The sequence below is a fragment of the Leptinotarsa decemlineata genome, unplaced genomic scaffold (assembly GCF_025532065.1).
Source record: "Leptinotarsa decemlineata unplaced genomic scaffold, Ldec_3_MD MMD2_tig00026307_RagTag_RagTag, whole genome shotgun sequence".
Lineage (NCBI taxonomy): Eukaryota > Metazoa > Arthropoda > Insecta > Coleoptera > Chrysomelidae > Leptinotarsa > Leptinotarsa decemlineata.
The window spans coordinates 7,345,522-7,366,136 of NW_027412681.1; the positions used below are offsets into that span (position 1 = coordinate 7,345,522).

The 20,615-nt window shown below is 34.8% G+C and overlaps 1 protein-coding gene across 4 annotated transcripts in view; it reads left to right on the plus strand.

Annotated features, from left to right (window-relative positions):
- Positions 1-20,615, plus strand: part of mim (missing-in-metastasis) — a 190,944-nt gene that overhangs the window by 49,373 nt on the left and 120,956 nt on the right. For all 4 annotated transcript variants that reach the window (XM_074181285.1, XM_074181284.1, XM_074181286.1 and 1 more), the window contains exons 2-3: positions 7,039-7,100; positions 18,284-18,357. In XM_074181285.1, coding sequence (XP_074037386.1) covers positions 7,039-7,100; positions 18,284-18,357 — 136 coding nt within the window. The remainder of the gene's footprint in view (positions 1-7,038; positions 7,101-18,283; positions 18,358-20,615) is intronic.

Consider the following 20,615-nt stretch of genomic DNA (forward strand, 5'->3'; position numbering starts at 1 on the left):
CATAATTATATCTCAGGACAATTCGGTGATTTCAGATATTTTCACACAAGTCATAATTATACCTCAGTATTAGAACGCACATATTATATCGCAGGACTAGAACGCACATAATTACATCTCAGGACGATTTTGTCATTTCAGATATTTTCACAGAAATCATGATCATTTCTCGGGACAATTTGGCGATATTAGATACATTTTCACACTAGTCATAATTATATAGCAGTATTAGAATGCATATATTATATCGCAGAACTACAACACACAAATTATATCGCAGGACTAGAATGCACATATTATATCGCAGGACAAGAACGCTCATAATTATATCTCAGGACGATTTGGTGATTTCAGATATTTTCACACAAGTCATAATTATACCTCAATATTAGAACGCACATATTATATCGCAGGATTAGAACGCACATAATTATATCTCAGGACGATTTTGTAATTTCAGATATTTTCACAGAAATCATAATCATTTCTCGGGACAATTTGGTGATATTAGATACATTTTCACACAAGTCATAATTATATAGCAGTATTGGAATGCATATATTATATCGCAGAACTACAACACACATATTATATCGCAGTACTAGAACGCACATAACTATATCTCAGAACAATTTGGTGATTTTAGATATATTTTCACAGTAGTCATAATTATCTCTTAGGACTAGAAAGCACATAATCATGTATAGGAACAATTTGGTGATATTAGATACAGTTTCACCCAAATCATAATTATATAGCAGTTATAAGGATGCACATATTATACCGCAGGACTAGAACGCACATATTATATCGCAGGACTAGGACGCGCATAATTATATCTCAGGGTAATTTGGTGATTTTAGATATTTTCACACAAGTCATAATTATACCTCAGTATTAGAACGCACATTTTATATCGCAGAACTAGAAAACACCTAATTATATCTCAGGACGATTTTGTAATTTCAGATATTTTCACAGAAATCATAATCATTTCTCGGGACAATTTGGTGATATTAGATATTTTCATACAAGTCATAATTATACTTCAGTATTAGAACGCACATATTATATCGCAGGACTAGAGAGCACATATTATATCGCTGGACTAGAACGCACATAATTATATCTCAGGACAATTTGGTAATTTTAGATATTTTAACAGAAGTCACAATTATCTCTCAATTCTAGAACGTACACGATTATATACCTCTGGACTAGCATGCACATAATTATATCACAAGACTAGAATCCACACAATTATATCCTAGGACAATTTAGTGATTTTAGATACAGACAGAATTCCTAATTATATCTCAGGACAATTTGGTGATTTAAGATACATTTTCACAGAAGTCATAATTATTTCTCGGGCCTGAACGCACATAATTATTTCTCAGCACAGAACGAGCATAATTGTATCTCAGGACTAAAATGCACATAGTTATATTTCAGGATTACAACGAACTTGAATATCTCACAGGACTAGAACGCACATAATTATATCTCAGGACAATCTGACTTTCTGAAGTTATCGCATTTTGTCCTTTATTGTAATCAAAGTATCATATTGTGATTGTTTCTCTTTAAACAATTCAAAAAATCCTGAAGAGTATGAACAGGTCCGCAGGAGATATATTTTTCAACAGGCTTATCTACCTAATTGAACCAGAATCATAACCGGAAATCATAATAAATAACTATAAATCGGTGATTAGTGTCAAAATTTATCGCAAGCGAGCATTTCATTTCCAGGTCAGAGAGATTGATCGTGCGATGATTAAAAGGAATTGCAATAAAATCGATTGTACCTCAATTATTGCCATTATTGATGTGTTCAATCACAAATGGGCTGAACGGAGATTGATAAATTTTGCCAAACCACCGTTGGAATGAACATATTCCGAATTTTTGTGATTCTACAGAGTGATTGATAAGATAGACGCGTGATTTTATAGATTCCACATGGTAATTTTATAAGAAACCTGAACTAGAAATATTTTGGTGCTATCGAATGAAATTACTTAATGATGTTAATCTCGTTTCATTTATGCAAACAATTTTATTGAATCATAATTGAAATTGTTCATCTGTAGGAACCTAACCTAGATAAAAATGAGTTTAGATACCAATTCAGTATATATTTTATATTTACATTTAACCGACTTATTATTTTGTTGCTCATATTTTCAGGTGCGAACTTTTTGAAGTAGATGACGAAAATCTTGCATCGCCGGGCCATTTGTAAAAGGAATCCTTAAATATTTTCGTGTAGGAACTGATGCCATACCTAGTTAACCTTCTCAACGAACAAGCGACGTTTACGACGATTAAGTGATTTTTTGCTTTATTGCACGAATTCGCAATTGGCTTTCATCTTGATGAAGTAGAGAAAGCCTCAGTATGAAATGATGAGTGGGTTTTATCGTACATCCTGATGTGAATTTAGTGAACTAGTCGAGAACCAACTAGACCGCAAAACGTATAATATGGACATTACTAAGTGTATCGTAGCTTTCGGATTTGTTGTTTTGATAATAATATAAAGGGTTTGGTTCGAGGAATCCACTTCGAAGTGGAATGGGGTTGCATTTCACCATAATAGCAGTGTTAAGACACAACACAATTGAGAGGTTCACTATCGTTCGGTTTTTGGGTTTACATATAGATGAAACTCTTTCGTATTATGTTATTAGAAAACAGAGAAACTATGAGAAACCATATTCCTTTAAAGAATCTGAAGCTAATTTACTTCTCACTCATGAATTTAATTAGTATATGAGGGAACTGTTCCAGCTTTGAAATCATTAAGGAGTTTACAGAATAATATCCTTTGATAGAATCAACCACGGCCTACTTATATCTAAAATTCAAGCGCTTGCTATAGACGGGAATGTTTTGCAAGTAATCAATAGCTTCTTAACTGGTAGAACTCTGTCTGTAAAATACGGAGATACAACATCTACGCCCATTCAGGTTCCGTCAGGGGAACGCAGGGATCCCATAAGTGCCCTCTGCGTTCAACTTGGAAATCAATATCATTATAACTTAGATCTTATTGCAATATACTCAATTTATTTTATGTTGAGGTATTGATAATAAGAAAGTAAGCAAAAACCATAGCTATGTTCTTTTCAGATGGTATCCTTTAAAAAACTGTAAATAATTTTCGTGGCAACGTTCGTGGCAAAACAACTTGTTTAGTATGTTACATTATTGACAGTATTTTAATTTGAGTTTAAAGTTCGTTAACTTCAAGTCTGATAAATGGTTATGCATAAATTAACAGTTGTACAAATGATTGGTTACGGAGATAAAACCCGAACACAACAGGAAGTAGCTCGCCTATTTCATGAGAAATTTCCTAATTTACCGCTCATATCTCAAGGAACAATAAGGAAAATAGATAAGCAGTTTCGCGAGCTTGGTCATGTGGAGCAGATAAAAAAAGCAGCTGCCAATGCATTAAGTGATGAACTTAAATTAGATGTAATACTTGAGTTTGAGGAAAACCTACATACATCGAGTAGACAGGCATCCACTACATTCAATGTTAGCCTAGCCATCCATCGATAGTATAAATATTAAAATAAAAATAAAATGCATCACTATAAAATGATACCTACTCAGGAGCTCATGGAAGACGATTTTGATAAAAAAATACTTATTTTTGTGAGCAAATGATGGACATGTTGGATAACAATATCATCCAATTAGAAGACGTTATTTTTTCTGATGAGTGTACTTTGTCTCTTAACGGTCATGCTAATCGGCAAAATTGCCGCTACTGGTCATTGGAAAATCCTCACTGGATAAGAGAAGAACACACGAAATACCCTCAAAAGGTTAGTGTTTGGGCAGGGATTGTAGGAAACCATATCATTGGTCCCTTTTTCACTGAGGGCAACTTGAATGGCGATAATTATTTGGCACTACTTCAAAATGATATCATTCCAAGTTTAGTGAATACGATATGGTTTCGGCAGGTGGAGCACCACCACATTACCAAGTTAATGTCCGACAATACCTCGATACAACATTTCCCAATCGGTGGATAGGGAGGCGAGGATCCATTGAATGGCCAGTGCGGTCACCTGATCTTTCATCATTAGATTTCTTTTTATGGGGATGTGTAATGAGCAATGTGTACAAAACTAAACCTTCAGATTTGAATTACTTGAAAGAACGAATAACGCTTGCAATTAGGTCGGTCACTCCTGATATGTTAGATAATGTTAGAAGACAGTTTTATTTGAGATTAGGATGTTGCCAAAACGTTCGCGGTGAACATTTTGAACATCTATTTCGTTAACAATCATAGTTCTTTTTCGTATTCTACATATCATTACGTTTTGCATTACATTTTAGTTTTTGAGTGTATTTTATCGAATTTCGGTAACCACATGATTTTAATTTATTTTTTCTTAATTGTTGCAATAAACTTGAAAGCGATAACATTTTAATAGAGAATGAAGAGACCTTTTCAACGATATATCACTAACCTACACTTCCCATCTAAAAAATTGGGGGTTGTAACTGTCATTCAAAGGGGTTTGAAGGTAGGGGTGGCATTTTTACGTTGAAGAATGTCAAATTGTAATTTACATTTGTCGTGTTTCGGGAATTTTTAAAATATGTATAGTAACCGAAATAATGAATTTATTCCATTTGGTTTTTACATACTGTGTAAAACACTGTATAAACCATTGTAGTTTTTGGTGATGCTCCAAAAACATGTTGATGTATTTTCCATGTAAACATTGAATTACGTAAAAGAAAGAGTATTTTCTTAACAACTACTGTTATATGTAATTCGCAGAGATATACATTATAAATAGTATTATTTTGAGTGGAAATATGTATTTTACTAATACCTTTTTGGATATTATTAGCTAGGCAACTGGATGCAATCAAAGATACAATATATCCACAAATATAACATGCAAAATATAAACAAGTTTTGTAGTAAATGAGTTTGATAATATATCTTTTATATATATTTTTAAATACTATTAGATAGCACAGATTTACGAAACTGCAGAGGAGTTGGTTTGAGTATCTTCAATCTGATCGTATGATCCAACAGTCCTTTGAAAATCTGACTACTGAAACTGCTCATGAAAGTTATTTTTCTAGATTTTTCAAAATACATTGAAATTCGATTGTCCCTTTTTCCTTGTTCATATATTGTTCACTATTTCTTGTTTCCCATTTTTGAGAAATAAGTTGAATACTTCATGATTAAAATATAGTTTGTCATGGTTCATCCTGACTCATACAATGGTGTGATGGACAGTTTTGTTATAAAAAAGATATCGTACATTCAACAACTGTGTTTCTTCTTATAGAAGCTGAGTAGCTTTAAATATTAAATATTTTCCGGTATTATATTTTGAGAAAGAAAGTTTTTGGCTTTCTACTACTCCATCTTGATACAAAAAAGAAGGATGAGGGAATCTTCCAAAGAAAGGAAGGAAGTAACTTTATACATGGATGTGTAGATCATACGAACACTGAATTATACAGAAGATACTTTTCTCTACTCAGTTCGTATTTCAAACATTCGTTGTGGAATAAAAATCAGATATCATTCACATAAGTTCTACTTTAAATGAATGGTAACAAATTGCACTTACATAGAACACTGCCATCCTCACTCGTATACACCGATGTTTCGCCTTAAGACACTTGCCCTAAGGCTCTTCAGTACCAAATTGATAAAATTATAGAAAATACACACACTTCATTCATGAATTACGATTTTTAATATCACGGAATAAGCTTGATCTGCTTATGTCATCGATGACATCGTAATGACGTTCATTCACCTATTTGATTTAATCCCAGCCAAGAGGAATCTTATTTGAATTGATGACTCCCTCATCCTTCTTTTTTTGTATCAAGATGGAGTAGTAGAAAGCCAAAAACTTTCTTTCCCAAAAATTAATCACTTTTGAAAAATATAACCCCTTCAATTCAAATATATTTTGGACTCTTTGAATATTATTTATTGTTGTATTGAATGTACTTCCCCAAATGAGAGTGCAATAATTAATTATAGACTCAACAGTAAAAGTATAGAGAAGGATCAAGTATAGTATAGACGTAGTCAATTCGAATGGCATTAAAACTAAATAGTTACCGAACGTCGGCAGTTTTTTTTGTATGGCATGGGCGGCGTGGTATAGTTACGAGGTCTGATCATTTATTTTTATGTGGGAGGTTTTATGTGATATTAACTAGTAAATTAACCCGACCTGATATTTTGCTATTCGGATTGACTTCGTATAGACTATACATCTGAATGTACAGACATGAAATAAATATTAAACAAAATAATCAAGATAAATGATGAAAGATGCATAAAAATGAAAAATGAGAAAACTAATTACCCGAAGACGTCGTGACGTAATTTGATTTGAAATTTTTTCTTATTTTTTCCTTTATTATTATTTTTCATTTTGTTTGCATTTTTCATATGATTATTTTATTCCATTTAATTTTTATTTCATGTTACTTGTATACATTTGATATTTCACCCAACCCAGTTATTATTTTATTTTTATTTCAGATCACAATAATTTGTTTGCCTTGTAAGTCAGCGTTCTTAAATTTCTTGAATTTTTATACATTGCTTATTTATTATCGATAATTTTTTTATGTTTTGCCTGACTCATTCAAACCTTTCGGTTAGACAGTATTTTCAATAATTTTAACATTTAATATTCATAATGTGCGATAATCACGCCTGAGAAAGCTGTTGTATAGTGAAACACGTGTTGTGGTTTTGTAAACTGTTCAGTGAGAATCCTATAACTCCATTAATTTTCATTTTATTCGTTATATCATAGATTCCAAGTCCGAACTGGTAACATTTTGAGTGGATTAAAAATAAAAAATTCACTCTCAGAATAAAAAGAAATGCAATGAATCTCTTTCTCACCCTATACAACAGCATAGCGATAACTTTTCCACCGAAAAACAAACAAACGGAACACATAAAAGCCGCTTTTCTCTAATCGAATATTTTCGTTACAGAATGGGATGCCTTTATGGGAGGACCTCATCACGAAAGCTACGAAACTTCACTCGTCGCTCAAGTAAGTGTTTATTTTAGAATCTGGAGTGAATAATGTCTTCCGCTGAAAAGCCTTTTCCGATCCTACGGTAGTAAACCGCGAAGGAAAGTTGTCCAGGGCCAGCATTTTTCTTTTATCTTGAAGTGTTCGATGAGAAGTAGTGAATGCGGTTTATCATTTATGACAGTTTATTTTACGTGATCGATAGCTGCTTACAGTTACACTTGGGGCAACGAGAGATTACACTTTAGTCATCATCGATAGACGATAACAGTTACACTTGGGACAACGAAAGATTTCACGTGCATCCTAAATAAAATTCACGATAAAACATATTCTTTTATATAGCATACTTTTCTGTCAAAGTTAAAAAGGTAAAACAGGTCTGCGTTTAATCAGGAAGGGCTTTAGTTTGAATGATAGCTTACATCGAACAGAGATAGTTTTTTCCATGGTATTTCAGTCCGTTTGTAAAAAAACCTTAGCAAAATTTCAGTGTTTATAGAACTTTCAAAGTTGGTCATTTTGCGGGTTTTTGATTCTAAATCCGTGCAATACTTGGTCAGATAGATATAAGCTATTGAAAATTCAGAATTGCGGAATTTTCACATCTAAAGGACCGAAATTTGGCGTGAAAACCATGAAAAACATGTTCGAATATGTTTTATAAATGTTGGTTGATTCAGCTATCTATATTAATATCTGACAAATCAGTTAATAACCTCACAAACTTGTTTAATATTTTTTGTTTCTTCTAAACACCTTTTACTGGGCGCTGATGACTGTGATGATGTGATACCACATTACTCTCCCCACTGATTTTGACTATGGATTTCTTGAATAAAGAATTTCACTTTCCTTCCAGGTGTAGGACCTATCTGTAAAAACTTTGTCCATTTCGTCGTCATTTTCAGTAATAAGATTTTGACTGTTAATTTTGTTGTTCCTGGTTCATCCCAAGTCTCTATAAAAGGTGGTTTGAGTCTCTCTGTAGATACATTTTTCTTTATTGTTGATTAAAACCGTGAAATATTTGTCATTTCGCTTCAAAACCTTGTATGGCTGAGAATATGGCTGTTGCAAAGGTTTTTTGACTGCATCTATTCTAACGAAAACATATGTAGCAGTTAGTAATTCTTTATACGTACATGAATAATTTTCTGTTGCTGTGATCAGAACCTTGTGTTGTTTCCATTTCTTTCAACGACCATCTCTCCAGGGATTCTCAGGGTCATTCCATTTACCATCTCAGCGCTACTGATACCACCAAAATCTTCTTTCGGTGTAACTCTTATACCAACTAGAATTATTCACAGATCCTCGGACCATTTTCTAAACTAGCATTTGATAGCGGCTTGCATAGTTCAGTGGAACCTTTCAATCATTTCATTAGAACTCGAATGGTATGGTGTAGTTCTCAAGTGATTGAAACCCATTATTTTGAAAAATTAAGAGAATAAGGTAACTATGATGCACTGTTTGGAACCTTTGGTGTAGTAATGAATATTACTGGAGTTTTTTCCCAACACCAAATCGTTATTTTTAACACCTTGACACGTGTTTCGATAACCAAGTGATCATCTTCAAAGAGGAAGATTAAAACTGAATCATCAATACCTTAGGTATCTGAGATACCAAAATTTTTACATGTTATGAAAGTTAAATAAGGTACTGATGATTCAGGTAATATAACCTTCATAACATATCAAAATTTTAACATGTTATGAAAGTTTAATAATTATTGTTGTGATATTTCAGATAAGTTATTCTGTATCTGTAGAGTAGGGAGGGTGAGTGTAGGCCTACATCACTTAGGCCACATGTGACCCATTGTATATCCTCCCGAGGAGTTTTCCTCCTAGGTCATCGTCCATCCTCTCCTGGGAGTCTGGGACAGGTCACTGGGGACATCTCCTTTATATCGGCAGGTGTAAGCCAAGACTCGTCGAACACACACTCTCTTACTGACGATAACTCCAGACACTCGCATAGGACATGCCTGACAGTTTCATCTTCCCGTTCACACATCCTGCATAGAGGTGTGTCCACGACGCCATATTATGGAGTTGTTTCCCTAGTTGACAGTTTTAATCTTCCTCTTTGAAGATGTTCACTTGGTGATCGAAACACGTGTCAAGGTGTTAAAAATAAAAATTTGGTGTTGGGAAAAAACTCCAGTAATATTGAATAAGGTACCTTCGAACTGTCTTCCTAGATCTGTGGTTATTCTAACTGGTATTCCAAATCTAGTGATCCATCCACTGTAAAGAGTTTCAGCACGTATGTCTTCCATAGGGAATGCTTCTACCCATCTGGAAAATCGGTCTATGCAAGTTAAGCAATAAGAGAAATCATTTAAAGGTGGCGAAGGTCCGACGATATCGATATTAATGTGTTCAAACCTTGAGTTTGGGATATTGCACTTGTCGACAGGACTAACCATATGTTTAGTCACTTTGGATTTTTGGCAATTTCGAACCCTTTTTTGAAGATCTTTGAGTTGTTGCAGAAGTTTAACCATCTTTTTGTAGACAATGTTATTCTTCTTTTTTCGGGGTCACCAATAATTGTAGTTAGCAAATAACTACTAATAACTTCTCCAATACAAATATATTTACGAAGTTTTAATAGCGATCTATATTAATCTCTGATAAATCAATCAACAACCTCACAAAATTGTTTTTTGTATTTTGTTTCTTCTGAACACTTTATACTTGGCGCTAATGACTGTGATGATGTGATACCACAAGTTGGAAAATATGCCGGTGTGAGGTGAACGATTTCTGCACCAATTAATTTATTCTTTATTTCGAGGCAACCGTAAAAGTTGAACTCTCGTTATGTTAATGATCAAGCAATCTGGAGTCGAATGGAAATTCTTGGAGATGTATAGAAATTGAAAATAGAAAAATTGTGCGAAGTTTTCATTTCAAGATATTTTTTCTTGTTTGTGGACAAACGGATATATTCGTAAAGCCGCTTTTGAATATAAAAAAAGTTGAACTGATGAAAAAAACGTTTCCTATGGTAAATTGTAGTGTATTTTTGAAATGTACCTTTTTTTAGCAAATGGTTCTGAACAAACGATTACCAACTAGAGGTGTAAAACAATTTTTTTCGAAAGTTTGATGAAGTTCACGTGACATAGCTTGACCGACCTACGGCTGAAATGGAAAGGAGAAATTATACATAAACTATTGTCAAAATTAGCTTGTAGACATTATGTTCTAGATATTCACCGACTGACTAGATCTCAGAAGATAGTTTTTCACTGGTTTTTTAAACTTAAGATTGACTGACAACTTTAAACTCAACACGACGATTTTTTAAAGTATGTTCCAGCCGTGTGTTATAGTTATATATACAGGGTGTAACATAAGTACGTTTAAATATTCAAGTGACACATTTCTGAGACAATTTTAAGAAAAAAAGTCTATATGAATTTGTGTCCGAAAATGCTTCGTTTCGGAGATACGGGGTGTTGAAATTGAATTTTACTGTTCGCTTTTTGCCAATAACTCTTGAAAAAAATAAGTTATCTGCACGAAATTCGGTACTGTGGGTTTTTTGACGTGAGAAATCATAATTTCGTATTAATTTTCATGTAACATCTAGAGGGCGCTGCGTACGCTGTCATTATTTGTTTCAAATTGCCCTAACTTTTTTGAAAGTAAACTTTTGGTACTTTCCATGAAAAAAGCTAATTCCCACAGCTTTTCCAAGTAAAAAATTAATTCAACTTTTTGTGAATTTCAACTAAAACTGCGAATATGTATAATGTAGGTAATTAATGGCATTATCATTTTATGAAGATGTTGGCAATGTTCTTTATAATTAGAGTGACTGATGATTCGTATTCGTTTTTAGAATATGGGGACTCGTTACATCTCTCATTTGACGTAAAATAAATATTCTCGAACATAATTTACTTTTCAACTGATTAGTGTGACAGTTCCAAGTTAGGTTACTGTTCTCACACGTCATTATTTCCAGTATTCGCAGACATTTGCAAATTTTTGGTTATATTTGTTCTCAATTTGAGATTATTTATTGGGAACCAACTTTCTGCCATATTATTCACTTCATTAGTTACCCTTGAGAGTTGTTAATCCCTGATAGGATTAACGTCATTTGGAGAAATGCGTTCATGTGGAATAAACTTCTTGAGAACGTTTTTCCAAATGAATTTAATATCCAGCGATTCAAATCCAAAATAAAAGAGATACATGCATTCGTTCTAACTATAATAGTCATAAATATTACTGGAGTTTTTCCCAACACCAAACCGTTATTTCAACACCTCAACACGTGTTTCGATCACTAAGTGATCTTCTTCAAGAGGAACCATCTGGGTATCTGTGACGTCATTCCTTCAATCTACGTTGTTAATTCTCGTTGTAGTGTGGCGGTAGATTGAATTATCGACTCTGTGATTGGGCTACAATGTAGCTGAATGAAGTAACCTAATCGTTTCTGGGTTTTCTAGCTCATCACCACAAATGTTTTCTTTCAGTTTGGTAATTTTCGTGACAATTTCATCGTGAATTATTATTTTCATAAGTTCTATTTAATTAAAATGAACTCGAGTTCAAAAAGAATCAACAGATTTTCGATAAAGTGTTCGAGAATAGGATGCCCACTTGACAGATTTTTACACGAACTTGAAAATAGATTTTCACAAATCAGATTTTTGAAATTTCAATAAAATTGATTAATAATTCAGTTTTTATCACAGATATTACAATATATCACTATTTTGAGTTTAAGGATGATACACTTCCAGCAAAACAATGGGGAATGTTACTCCTGACGAAAATCAAGTAGTTTTCATAAAAGAGCTCTAAACCAACGCATTTTAAACTTATCATTTCAATCTTTTTCTAAAAATATTTAAATACTTAAAAAAGAGGAATGAAATAATGCATTCAACATTTAAAGGGATTCGTTTCTATTTCACCATTTGGCAACATCGGTTATAGCTAATAAAGGACAATGAATCTGTTACCTGTATGAGACAAACAAAGATGACATATTTCAGAGGCGTGCTGTTCTTTTTACTTATGTTCCGATTTCCGAGACATTCTGTGACATATGACATTTTGTGCACCTAACCTATCTTCCTCTATATAAATAAATAACAAAACAACTGTTGTTAATGTGACTTGTGGAGGTGGTATTGAACTATAATTTATATTTTGCCTTAATTGTTGATTTATAAAGATAATTTTCCTTTTTTAAAGTAGAATATCTAGGTACGTATAAATTATTTCAACTTGATATAGGCGCTGTTGCCAATATGTGAATTGGAAACAAATCCCTTTAAAAATCAAAACCCAACATTTGGAACATCAATTTGAATAGGTACTTTCGAAGTGAATTTGAAAAACTCATGAATTTAACTCAACTTTATTTTGTTCAAATTTGCATTTGCTGTAATAACCCAAATTGAGGAATATTCCCCATTCATTGGTCAGAACCCGACAATTTTCATCTCATTTTTTGGAGATTTTGATTTTGCATTAATTTTAGGCTGTTCATTACGCTATTGAAGAACTTTCAGTTTTTCCTTTTAGATTGAATTGAATTTTTGGGTGCCTACCTCAGGTACACGCAGTATCGCCTAAATCGAGTTGATTTTTATAAAAAAAAACACTTAGAAAATCGGTGATAAGAGCCTGACATTATGGCGTAGCCTGATTCAACAAATGGTTTTTTCAGTGGTTCTGCTAGCTTGAAGTTAACCTAATAAGCCCACGGTATATGAAGTTGAACGAAGATAAAAAAAATCTGGAACACAGTTCAAAATAAGTCTAAAATTATAGTTTAAAAATAAATACAAAAATTCAAAGTGGTTCTGCTACTTCCGGGCTTCGGAAATATGAATGTCATTTTCTTTGCAAAGAAGTTTTGCATTCTCTTAGCGCTCATTTATAGTCATTTTGTCAACATTGTACGCCGTCAGTAAACATAAACTCATTTCGTAAACTGTTTATCAAGACGTCAGCAAATTATAAAGTAAAATGTCGTCGGAATACCTGAATTGACTTTAGTCATTATCATATATTTTCGTCACTTCCATAATGAGCGTTACACCATTCATTAAATATGCTTATGTAGTTATTTATCGGGTTTTTATTATGCGCTTCCTCAATTGCCATTGTTGAATTCTATGATAAAGGTAGACAATGGATATTCAGAGTATTGTGAGTCTAATGGGTCAATGCTGGGTGACTCAACGATGTTTTGCATCCAATGATTAGTTGATTTTCACAAATTTTTCAAAATAAGTCTGGATGGTGTATTGGCCGATACTTGAAAATCCATAATTTATTCAAGTATCACTTCATTGTGAGATTGTCCAGTAAAAATTTCATAATAAAGTGTAGGTAGGTAGGTAGGTCTGAAGTGAGTGGGTCTATTCGACACTCAACCGCAACCCATAAGGGTTTATTGTGGCTCACACCTATTCACACTCGGCCAAATAAACCCAGCTTATTAACGAAGCCGATTAGTTTGTATGGTGAGTGGTCTTTTAGGTCAGATGGTGATAGTACGGATCTGTCGAACTCAAAGAACCTGATTCGATCCCCAGCGGGACAGGCACAAAGTGTATGCTCTGCAGTTTCATCATTTTCCAGACAGAGGCGACACACACTGTCTTCAGACAGTCCAAGTCTCTGCATGTGATGATTTAAATGACAGTGACCTGTAAGAAGGCCTGTTAGAGGCCTGTTGGAGTGAGCCAATCCTGGAAGATTCCGCCAGAAGTCCATAACTCTTCTTGCCATCCAGGTGTTAAGTGTTTGTTTGGCAAAGCCCAAAGCAATGCCAATGATAGGTTCTGATCCAATGAAGCCGCTTGCAGCACCCTCCTTTGCAAGAGAGTCAGCAGCTTCATTGCCTTCCAGGCCAGTATGGCCAGGAATCCAGACCAGAGACAATCTGTTTAGTCTTCCTATCGACGAGAGTTTGCTACCAATTTAGACGTTGCTCGGTGGAAGCCAGGAGCTTCCAACGCCACTTGACTGACGAGAATATTTTTATTGACTTGTGAGTGAGGTTGGATTTATCCAATCTCTCCGCACACAATTCAGTAGCGTAAATTTTCGCTTGAAATACAGTCGCATAAGTTCCTAGGCAGGTAGATAACTGTCCTGGGTCTGCGACTGAAAACACCTGCACCAGAACCGGAAGGTGATATAGATCCAACTGTGAACCAACAACTATCTGCTTTTAATATTTCCTTCTCCAGCAGGATCCAGTCCTCTGTACTCGGGAATAGTACTTCATAAGGCAGTTTGTAGTTGACAGTTGGAGGCATAAAGTCAGAGGTCATTTCCAGAATGCTGTGACTTCCAATGTCTGCATTGAATTGATTTGTGCAATTGGCAATGTGCACAAGTCTGTATGCAGTCCATCTAGCCTCTCGTTCCAGAAAAATGTGTAGAGGAGGTAGATCTAGAAGGATCTCCATGGCCGCTGACGGTATGGTACTGATGGCACCACTGATAGCCAGACAAGCCTGTCTCTGTAAGCCAGAGAGCTTCGCTTGGACCGTTTTCTGTAACGCCTTCGGCCACCAAGCAATTGCACAATACGTGATCATTGGTCTGACAATTATCACATAAATCCAATGGATTTGTTTGGGACCTAAACCCCAAGTTTCACCACAAATCCTTTGACATATCCATAGAGACAGTCTGGCTTTGTGTAAAACTTTTTCCAAGTGAGCGTTCCAGGTGAGTATTTTATCAAGGACAATGCCAAGATATTTCACCTCTGTTCCAAATGGAATGACCACACCATTGAGGGAAAATGGCGTTATATCGTCCAATTTCCTTCTCTTGGTGAAGGGGATTAACACAGTTTTGCTGGGGTTGATAGACATCTGCTCCCTCAGGCACCAACTGTGAACAACGTCCAACGCGCTTTGGAGGATATTATAAGCTACCCTTCCCGACGTGGACCTTGCCAGGATGACAAGGTCATCTGCATAAGCTTGCAGATCAACTTTTCTTCTGTCGAGGGCATCAAGCAGACTATCCACCAGGAGCGACCACAGAAGGGGAGATAGTACCCCACCTTGAGGGCAGCCCCTGGTGACCCTGAACCTGATAGCCTCGCCTTGAAGAGTCGTAGTTGCAGTTCTGCCAATTATGGTCTATTCTACACCCTTTCTAGCCAGAGACAATCCTATAGATTTAGGTAGTGCATTGTCAAATGCTCCTTCAATATCAAGAAATACAGCAACCGCAATATAAATAATATAATAAAGTGTCACTTGGATCATCTTAATATTGTATCGAAAAGAGATATATACGCTGTCTGTTAAAAAAATAAGGTGAATTTTCATATATCTAGCACTCTATATTGGAGGGCTAGAATACGATGTATTTAGAAAAGAAACAAGCTGATTTTTTTAGTGCATCGTCTTCTGACTTTTCCTCTCATGCATGAGAGGTTCACAAAAGAAAAACGTACAATACAGGAAATAACAGCAACTAACGGTTTCTCGAGGGGTATTGTAAATGACATAATAAGGAAGAAGAAGTTTTGTTAAAGAATGAACAAAATCTCGACTTTAAAAATGGACAAAAACCAAAATAAATATATCTCAGTTCCATACCACCAATACACGAATAACTTTGGAAAGATTTTTTCGAGGAACTAGGTATGAAAGTGTTTTTTAAAACAAGTCATACACTACAAAGCTTTTTAGGAAGTCCAAAAGGCAAAGTTGAGAATTTGGAAAAGTCTGGAATTTACGAAATTAAATGAAGGACTGCGATGCAAAATGTTATGGACAGACAAAAAGATCTATTGAAATCAGATCTAAGGAACACTTAGCTCACTTAAGATATGGAAGACCTGAAAAATCAGCAGTCGCCCATCATATTTTGCAACAAAACTACTCTATAGACTTTAGTTCATTAAGATTAGTTAGACAAGTTAGCAACAATAGGCATATAGATACCTATGAGAGTGTAGAAATAAGTAAACATAATATAGTATGAATAACGATGGTGGACCAATACCTAGCCAATATATAGCTTGTTGAACTAATATATCATTTATTAGATTTACCTGACTATTACATAATGACATATTGTAAAATTAATTTAAGACTAGTAGATAAGGCAATATTGTAAAATTAATTTAAGCCACTTAAGACGCAGGTACCTAGAACAGGTATAGTTTAAATATGGTTAGTTTTATATTCCTCTTGAAGATGATCCCTTTGTCACTCCAGTAATATTCATTACTACACAAAGGTTCCAAACAGTGCATCACAAGTACGAATATACGTAGCCCGCGAAAATTAAAAATTCCCCTCATTTTTTGAATATTCTCAAATTTACTAAATATATCTGTTATCTGCACACTTCAGAGAATAAAGTCCCGCAATGTCTATTTTTCAAAAAGTTATACAATTTTCAACTTCCATTTTTTCCGACATCCGTTTTTACAAACGGCGACATAGAAGTTTCAATAATATGCTTCAAAAATCTTAAAAGTTCGTAACACTTTATTATGAGATTTTCACTGAAGAGATAGAGAGAGGAATACGACAAACAATTCTCTGCTAAAATGTAATGTATAACTATATAATAATAATAAATTATTAGGCACAAATATACATACAAAAAACTTGGGCCTATATTTTAACAACAGTATTCGTTTTAAAACACACATTTCGCAAATTCTAAAATGGGGTTATGCAAATTTGAAAATGATATATTCCAACAGATCATATTAGTAGGGGAGCCCACGATGCAAAATGGGGATTTACTCGAGCGTCATAGAGACATATTAGGTTGCAAAGCTTAGATGATAAGAAGAAAAAATGTAGTTCACTACATTCAATGATAGCCATACCTACATCGATAGAAAACATATTAAAAGAAAATAAAAGGCGTCCCTATAAAATTATACTACTCAGGAGCTCATGACAGACGATTTTGATAGAAGAACTTATTTTTGTGAGCAAATGATGAACACGTTGGATAACAATATCCAATCAGTAGGCGTTATGTTTTCTGATTAATGTACTTTGTCTCTTAACGGTCATGTTAATAGGCAACATTTCCGCTACTGGTCAACGGAAAATCCTCACTGGATGAGAGAACAACACACGCAATACCCTCAAAAAGTTAATGTTTGGGTAGGGATTGTAGGAAACCATATCATTGGTCCCTTTTTCATTGAGGGCAACTTGAATGGCGATAATTATTTGGCACTACTTCAAAATGATATCATTCCAAGTTTAGCAAATTTATATCCGGATCCAGGAAACCCTCAATTTCCAGTGAATACGATATGGTTCCGGCAGGATGGAGCACCACCACATTACCAAGTTAATGTCCGGCAATACCCCGATACATTTCCCAATCAGTGGATAGGGAGGCGAGGATCGATTGAATGGCCAGCGCGATCACCTGATCTTTCATCATTAGATTTCTTTTTATGGGGATATGTAAATAGCAATGTGTACAAAACAAAACCTTCAGATTTGGATGACTTAAAAGAATGAATAACGCTTGCGATTAGGTCGGTCACGCCTGGTATCTTAAATAATGTTAGAAGACAGTTTTATTTGAGATTAGGATGTTGCCAACACAGTATTCCATTTAGTTCTTGATTTGACTACTTGTTGGGATAGGAACCTCCAATTGACAAGCCTTACTACTATTGTGGTTAGGATGAGAAGTAAAGTACAGCAGCCTACACAGCAGCAGTAGATGTGTAGAAATCTGTTACCAGTCTCTTAGATTATTCGAGCCGTAAACATCCAAATTCAGGACCGTATTCAGTTAGTGATGGGGTAAATTGCATATAAACATATACATTCATCGACCCATACTTTACGCAGATATGATTTCTCCCTCAGACCATTACTCAGTCCGGTAGCTATACCCTTGATCTTGTTTATGATGCATGCTGATTTAAAAACAAACAATGAAGTCTATGCATTAGTATGCTGTTGTATAGCGAAACACGTTTTTTAGTTTCGTAAACTGTTTGGTGAAAATCTCATAACAAAACATCACTCAAATACGTTTTCATGTATGTTAATCAAGTTATGGCCAATTCCATCAACTTTTTCACTTGGTTAAATTTTCCAATGAAATAGTTTTGATGGGAATTATTGTACCAACATATCTTTATCCACCACATGTTCCTAATCTGAAATTTTGTGTTTATAGGGCGACAATCTTGTCGGTCACAGCCTATTTGGAAGCGTTCCAAAAAATCGCAGACTCCGCCACCAACGCTCGAGGTAAGTTTTAATTTATCACCTGACGCGCGCCTGTGTGTATTTATCCAACGATTTGAAAGGAATGAATGAGCAATGTTTTTAGTTTTCGTTAACTTAACATCTGGTTGACCGTGATGTACTGGTTTTTTGTTATGATTTTGTTTCTTTGTATAAAACTTGAAAACGTGCCTAGGGATCAGATCAAGTTCCTGTTTACGACCGGTGTTTTTATGTGAAGCGAGGTTTTTGAGGCATACATTTATCTTGTTCTGTGTTATTTTTGAGGACAAGGAAATGTTTTTCAATTCTCATCATATCATGTAATCAAAACCATGGCGTCATTGAATATAAATTGCGTTAATTACAAGGGTTGCTTTATAGGGGAAAGTCAATTCAGTTTTCCTTTCTGTTTCATGTTCAAAACAAACTTAGTGCCGAAACTTGATAATGGAATGTTTCTTATTAAACTTCAAATCATCTGCTGTTAGAACCTTCATGTCTCAAGAAGATCTCTAAATTGGTTTCATAGTGTATATCATTATGAAATAAGTCAATCAGTCAGAATATTGACAAATGAGGTAACAAATATATGTGTAATTCACTGATGGAAGGAATTCTTGTATGTGACAGAATCCATCAACTTGTGCTTCTGAAGTCACGGAAGTTATTCTATCATCCATGGATGCATATATTCCTTTTTCGATGAAACGACCTCCTGATGGCAAACCTTGTTTCAACAAAACATGTGAGCAAAAACCGGTAGTAGCGTAAAAATCTCAGTACCAAAAACCGAACTAGGTTTGTTAATGCTCGCAACAGCTGCAAACTTAGGATAAATGGAAGCAAGGAACTTCACAATCAGAGAATCCCAACGGGTCTAGATCCTTCTGGTCGGTAGCTAAACGAAATCCACAATTCCACCACCAACACAAACGGATGATTCAATTACAACAACAGCCATAGAAAAAGCAAATCTACTGCCTGACCAATTAAAGGCACCACCCACTATTCCCATAATAGAATCTACATTGCCCGAAATTACTTTTTGACAACGTCTAGACAGGCGAATTTTGAAACAGCTCAATATCATCTTGTTGGAAGATTGCTCGCATTCAGCCTATTTCCAAAAAGGGCAAGAAAAATAATCCAAATAACTATATAATCCGGTCAATCTAGACATTGGAAGGTACATAAATTTACAACAAGTTGCAAACGCGTGTAATTGTTCAAAACATAGTTAAAAATATGATTTTAAAATTCCGAATGATTGAGATGTTTGGAAAAAAAAATTATTCGTGGTCAAAGGTCTAAAATCTCGAAAAAAATTGGTTTTTCGCGATTTTCAGGAAAACGGTAAGTTTTATCATAAAATAACCTCAAATAAAAATTGTAGATCATAAAATTCTCTACAAAAAATGTATCAATACTTTTTTTCTTTGGGCCACCGTTTCTGAGATACAACGAGTCAAAAAGTTGTAAAAGTTGTAATCATCATTATATGCACACGTTTCCACGCCACCTATGAGGTAGTGTACTCAGCGCGTTTTTTTTAACGTGGTTTCCCCAGTAGGCCTATTTCACATGTCAGTTGTGATTCTGTCAAATTGAAAACTTGCATAATAAAATATATTAGGAAGGGTTGGAAATAATAAAAGCGATTGAAATTTAAAAAATGTAAAAATGTATTCATCTGACTCATAACCTTCAAATACTTCTTCTTGTCGTTTTTCTTCTTGGTCTTCTTCTTCTTCTTCTTGGTCTTCTTCTTCTTCTTGGTCTTCTTCTTCTTGGTCTTCTTCTTCTTCTTCTTCTTGATGTTCATCCTGGGTGTAGGTAAACTGCGTCAAGAGTGATGTATCGCATGTTTCCTCGTCGGTATCAAATGAATCCTCCACTATTGGTGATTCAGCATTAGAACTTGACTGGCCTTGACAATGTCTAGATGCCGGAGAACACAAGAGTCCAATTTTTTTACGACCACATTTAGCGCTGCGTCCCTTTTTACAGTTGCCAAAAATTGTGTTCAGCAGTTTTTCCGGCGTAGGTGGGAGTAGAGTCTGAATAGGTTCTAATGCATTGTCGACCAATTTCCAACCCCAGTCTTTTGGGTCTAGCTGATAACCAAGCCACCCTTGAACTTGGTAATATACCCGGAAAAGATGTCGATGAGCAGCAACTGAGGTTGGAGGAAGACAAGCTAATTTGCAGCTGTTTTTTATTTTTAGTGTTTTTTACGAAACATGCATATCGATACTTATCTAAGAAGGTGGTTTTTTTTC